General features: G+C 31.1%; 3 protein-coding genes across 3 annotated transcripts; all 3 read left to right on the forward strand.

The window, feature by feature from the left end:
• The first annotated feature begins 282 nt into the window (after positions 1 to 282).
• On the forward strand, positions 283 to 1,866 carry LOC113381314. The gene has a single exon (XM_026620265.1). It carries the CDS (start codon positions 283 to 285, stop codon positions 1,864 to 1,866), a length of 1,584 nt encoding a protein of 527 aa, XP_026476050.1.
• A 2,120-nt stretch (positions 1,867 to 3,986) lies between these two features.
• LOC113381316 lies at positions 3,987 to 4,433 on the forward strand. Its single transcript, XM_026620266.1, has one exon. It carries the CDS (start codon positions 3,987 to 3,989, stop codon positions 4,431 to 4,433), a length of 447 nt encoding a protein of 148 aa, XP_026476051.1.
• Positions 4,434 to 4,475: 42 nt separating this feature from the next.
• LOC113381317 lies at positions 4,476 to 5,441 on the forward strand. The gene has a single exon (XM_026620267.1). The coding sequence runs from the start codon at positions 4,476 to 4,478 to the stop codon at positions 5,439 to 5,441; it is 966 nt and encodes a 321-aa protein (XP_026476052.1).
• Positions 5,442 to 5,953: the final 512 nt, after the last annotated feature.

Genomic DNA, 5,953 nt, shown 5'->3' on the forward strand with positions numbered 1-5,953 from the left:
CAAATAAACATTTTGGTCCTTCGAGCCGGATCGTGAATTACAAGCAGTTAATTAAAGTACAATAGTGATAACAAATTTCCAAGTGTTGTGAAGAAAAAACAATCCAAAGCGGCTAAACTTTATAACCACGTGGCGGTCAGACCAGAGCAAACAAGGGCAACGAAGGCTGAGGACAATTACAACATCTACACACCTGTATTACAAGTAAGTCTGTTTTCATTCCTTTCATAATATCCCAATAATTTCACATTATGCTCGGTTGTGTTTAATATTGTATTTAAAATGGCGGAACTTAAAGCGAAGGGTGGATTCATTAAATCCAAATTGACGCGAGTGCAAAATTTTGTAAATTCATTAGATTCCACAATACTAGATGAAAATATAATTATTGAATTAAATACCAGACTCGAAAAGATATTACCAATTATTGATGAATTTGAAACGATACAATATGAAATTGAATTAATTGAGGGTGTATCAGAAAGCGATAAGGAATCTTTCGAAAGTGATTATTATAGAACAATAGCTAAATTAAAATTTATAATTCAAAATTTCAATGACACGAAAAAATGCAAAGACGATCAGCAAACAATAGGGCCGTCTAGCATTGATTCGTATACGAATATCAAAAATATTAAATTACCAACAATTAAACTTCCCACGTTTGATGGAAGTTACGATAAATGGTTAGAATTTCATGATTCATTTAACGCTTTGGTGCATAGCGACAATACTTTAAGCAAAATTCAAAAATTTTATTATTTAAAATCATCATTAGAAAAAGATGCCAAAAATAGCATTGCAGCTATAGATGCATCCGATTCTAATTATGATATAGCATGGAAAATTTTAAAAGACAGGTTTGAAAATAAACGGTTAATCATACATAATCATATAAAGGCAATTTTTGATAGTCCGAAATGTAGTCGCGAATCTCATACAGAATTAAGAACGTTATTAGAAACGACTTCTAGGCATCTACGCTCATTAGAGTCATTAGGCGAACCCACAGATAAATGGGACACAATTATTATATTTATATTCACAAATAAATTCGATACGCGTACGTTACGGGATTGGGAATCCTTTACCTGTAGCAAAGAAAAGCCGACGTTGACAGATATTAATAATTTTATTAAACAAAAATGTGATATGTTAGAAAAGTTATCCACAAATATTAGTAGTAAACCTTTTCCTAATAATATTAATAAATCTTTGGCTCAACACATAAAATACAAGAGCACAAATAATAATCATAATTCATCAATTAATTATCTGTCAACAGGGCGGCAAACTTCCTATTTATGTGAAGAAAATCACTCTTTATATTACTGCAAGCAATTTAAAGCGCTATCTATTAAAGATAGGATAAGTAGAATCAAAGAATTGAATTTATGTATAAATTGTTTCAAGCGAGGGCATAAGGTAGACGTTTGTTTGGCATTTCCGTGTAAAATATGCAAAATGAAACATAATACATTGGTTCATTTTGAAGAGACTAATACAATTCCTAGCACATCGGGTTCAAATATGACGGTTGCTAATTATTCGACAAAAAATATTAATACAAAATTACAGCCACAAGTAATTTTAGCAACAGCTGTTATAAAAGTAGAAAGCTCGAGCGGGGAGTTCATAGAATGTCGGTGTCTTTTAGATTGCGGGGCACAAAGTAATTTTATTACGGCAGATACCTGCAAAAGGCAGGAGGCATTAAATCAAGCTAAGACTTTGCATAATTCAGCCAGCATGAAGTTGCCGGCGAAGACTGATATCAAGCTGTCAAGCATTTCAGATGTCAAGAGCGCGTCGGCCATTTTGTTCATTTTTATATCAGCGTTGTGTCGGCGTATGGTTTTTTATTAAGTAGGCTTGTTTCATATTTAATATTTTTTAGCTTTTTGTTATGATTCATTCTTTTTGTGTTTATTTTTTTATGTTCGTTCAAGTTTATTCGCTTTGGCTTTTTGATTACGCGCCTATTTACTTCTTATTTTAATTTTTACATTTTAGGGTTATGTTTTAGGATTCTTTTCATTCAAAGATCATTTTAGTCTAGCTTAGATTTTATACAATGTTTTAGTTATAATTTTGTTTTAAAAAATAATTTAGGCTTACGTTTTACGCATAGGGTTACATTTTATTCATTATTTTTGTTAGGGTTGCGTTGTATACATTATTAGGTTTGGTTACGATCTTAACCTTAATTCAGTGGAAGCTAACTAAAACTCAACAAACAACAAATAGAAGGTTCACTAAATGAAATAAAATTGAAACACTTCTGATGTTATAATACTAACCCAAAATACTTCATACTGTCTTGGAATTGACTTGACTAAACCAAAATACTTCATACTGTCTTGGATATTTCGTTTTTTCTGCAATATTTGCTATGAGGGAACAAGATATATTGTATTTTAACGTAATATATTGTCTAAGATAAAGGCTATCATCTTGGTATTAGACAATATAATAATAATAATACTTGTTTGGCTGTGATAATAATGATCTTGACAGGTTTTAGCTGTCAAAGTTATGAATCCAATACATTTCAACTTGACGGCTAACTTCTATTTCGTCGCCAACTTCATGCTGGCTGAAATATGCAAATGTCAAAATTCTTAGCCTGATTTAAGGTGGTGTGCAAAAGGCTAGGTATAAAACTAGACAAAACAAATTACACAGTTATGGGCGTCGGGCAGATAGAGACCAATATTCGGTTCTCAACAAATGTTAATTTTAAATCTACAAATAACTCCTTTAAACCCAATATAAATTGTTTAGTGCTAGAAAAAATAACAGAACCACTTCCATTAGTTTCCATAGATAACAATTTTAAAATTCCGACAAATATTTTCTTAGCTGATCCGGAATACAATAAGACGCGGAATATAGATATACTTTTAGGGGCCGATATGTTTTGGAAACTTTTATCGGTAGGTAGAATTAAATTAGGTGATAACGCACCGATTTTACAGAAAACTTTATTAGGTTGGATATTAGTTGGGTCGTTTTCTCCGAATTGCACATATTCAAAAAATTCAAAACATTCAGTAAATTTATTGGCATTGAATAGTTATAATAATAATCAACAATTAGAGAAAGTTTTCGAAGTAGAAGATATTAAAAACACCAATTATGAAAAAGTAACAAAACACGAAACATTTTATGAAAATCATTTTATAACAAATTTTAAACGCGATTTTACAGGTAGATTTATAGAAAAAATTCCTTTTAAAAATAAATTACATTTAAGAGATTTGAAAACTCGTCATATACAAAGATTTATGTCACGTAAACATAAATTCCAAGAGAATAGTTTATTAAAAATTAATTGTGTAAATTTTATTAATGCATATAGTAAGTTAAAACATATGTCTGAAGTTAGTAATTTTAATATTAAGTCAAATAGTCAATATTTCTTGCCACATCGCACAGTAAGGAATAAATATAGTTTAAAAACAAAAACGAGAGATGTTTTTCAAAGTTCGGGAAAGTCTTCAAGCGCCTTGCCAATGTGTGATGTTCATTATACGGGAACGTCAATTCGAAATGACTTATTTACAAAAATGTTAAGATTTAGAATGCCTACATATGCTTTATTAGGCGATACTTCCAAAATTTATCGGCAAACAATAATTAATGAAGACGGTAGACAAAATCTAACAGATAAGTCAAAAACATGTAAATTAAATACGGTCACATATGGTACAGCACCTGGATCATTTTTAGCTATACGTTATCTTAAACAATTGGCAAAATAAAATAAAATTTTATTCTTCTGCTTACAACACAACATAATTAACATAGATTTTATTTAAATGACCTTTATGCTGTCTCAAAATATTACAACTTTGAATTCTGTAGATAATTTAAATTTTAATGACAAAAACATACCAGAAACAAGAGCAATTAATTTATTAGTCACTAATGTAGAATTTGATTTATTTTCTCGGTTTTCGTCATTGCGAAAATTACAATCAATAATGGCATATGTAAATAGATTTATTACGAATTGTAGACTTAAAAAGAATAAGTATAAACGGAAGTTTGGACCACTTACAACACAAGAATTAGATCAAGCTTTTAAAGTATTGATAGTAATTGCACAAAAACAATCTTTCCAATTAGATTATAAGAATCTTGTCAATTCTAAATCGCTCAGTAAAGAGAGCAGAATTTTATGTTTAAATCCTTTTATGGATAATTCGAAAATTATGCGAGTAAGCGGTCGATTAAAAAACACAAATTATTCATTTGATAAAATTCATCCTATAATATTATGCCCAAAACATAAATTAACTACGTTAATATTGCATCAAGAGCATCACCGATTACTTCACTGTGGTGCTCAACAACTTCTCGCAAGTATTAGAGAACGATTTTGGCCAATTTCTGGACGTAACGCTTGTAAAGAAATTATTCGGAAATGAGTTACTTGTTTCAAAGCAAAACCATCGTCAAATGGTTATCTAATGGGAAATTTGCCTAGTGGTAGAGTTAATCAAGATTTTCCATTTAACAATGTCGGCCTTGATTATGCTGGACCGTTTATTATCAAAGATCGAATAACACGCGGTGCCAGATTTATTAAGGTTTACATTTGTATTTTTATTTGCATGTGCACCAAGGCTATTCATTTGGATCTGGTCTGCGATTTATCGACAGAATCCTTTTTACAAACATTAAAACGATTCAGTGCTAGAAGAGGTCTTCCTAGTAATATATTTTCGGACAATGCAACAACATTTGTTGGAGCAAACAATCATTTAAAAGATTTATATAAATTTTTATTGGAATCTAACGAAGAGATTAGAAGTAAATTAATAAGTCAAAATATTAGCTGGCATTTTATACCAGCAAGATCTCCTCATTTCGGCGGACTGTGGGAAGCTGGAGTAAAAAGTTTAAAATACCATCTTCGTAGGGTGTTACGCAAGACAAAACTATGTTACAATTCAATGTATACATTATTAACACAAATCGAAGCAATTTTGAATTCTCGTCCGTTAACTCCCTTATCCTCTGATCCATCTGATCTCAATTCACTAACTCCAGCACATTTCCTGATCGGCAGATCATTAACATCACTTCCAGAAAACTCAATTTCCCACATCCCAGAAAACAGACTAACAAAACTCCAGTATCTTGAAAAGCTAAGGCAGCATTTATCGACAAGATGGCACAAGGAATATCTAGGAGAATTACAATCACGGACCAAATGGAGAAGACCAATAGAACAAGATAATCTTATAGGCAAACTGGTGCTTATAAAAGATGACAATCTACCACCATTAAAATGGCGTCTTGGACGGATCACAGATATACATCCAGGCAATGATGGTGTCGTACGGGTTGTTACACTGAAGGGCCCCAATGGAGAACTAAAAAGGGCACTAAACAAAGTGTGCATTCTACCAATCAATAATGAAATATCTTAAGTTTTATATAATATTAAGAAATATAAGTTAAATAATTTTAGATTAGATTGTCATGCAAATCACTATCACATTATTAATCAATTTTTATACTCGTAAATCTTTATACAATTTTTATTTTCTTAATGTTAGTTCAAAATCGCTATGTTTATATTTTTAAAAGCTGTAGCTTTTCAAGGCGGCCGGCATGTTCGGACGTCTTTTCATTTCATTATAGTGGCCATGAAAGTTTACAAAACCTTCAGGGCATTAAGTTTTATACGAAATGGTTGCTACCCCTGGTAGTGGGGGTAGCGTTGTGTTTTAAAGGAACGAGTCGTTCTGTTCTAAAAGTGAAGCCGACTTAACCACATGTAAACTAACCTATACGCATAAATATATTTTTTTTCATTAATACTTAATAATACATCAGTTATTGTGATTAGAACTGCAACAAATACAGAATATAAAATTAAATCAGTTTTTTAATACAGTCCACAGCGACAAAGGTTAAATAATAACCTAACAACCTGAGT

This window comes from Ctenocephalides felis, unplaced genomic scaffold, assembly GCF_003426905.1.
Source record: "Ctenocephalides felis isolate EL2017-DRISC unplaced genomic scaffold, ASM342690v1 CF-g0.4_SCAFFOLD_02807, whole genome shotgun sequence".
Lineage (NCBI taxonomy): Eukaryota > Metazoa > Arthropoda > Insecta > Siphonaptera > Pulicidae > Ctenocephalides > Ctenocephalides felis.

What these genes read in the sequence shown, in the direction of transcription:
- LOC113381316 (XM_026620266.1), top strand. Translation starts at nt 3,987, where the DNA reads ATGGCATATGTAAATAGATTTATTACGAATTGTAGACTTAAAAAGAAT.
- LOC113381314 (XM_026620265.1), top strand. Translation starts at nt 283, where the DNA reads ATGGCGGAACTTAAAGCGAAGGGTGGATTCATTAAATCCAAATTGACG.
- LOC113381317 (XM_026620267.1), top strand. Translation starts at nt 4,476, where the DNA reads ATGGGAAATTTGCCTAGTGGTAGAGTTAATCAAGATTTTCCATTTAAC.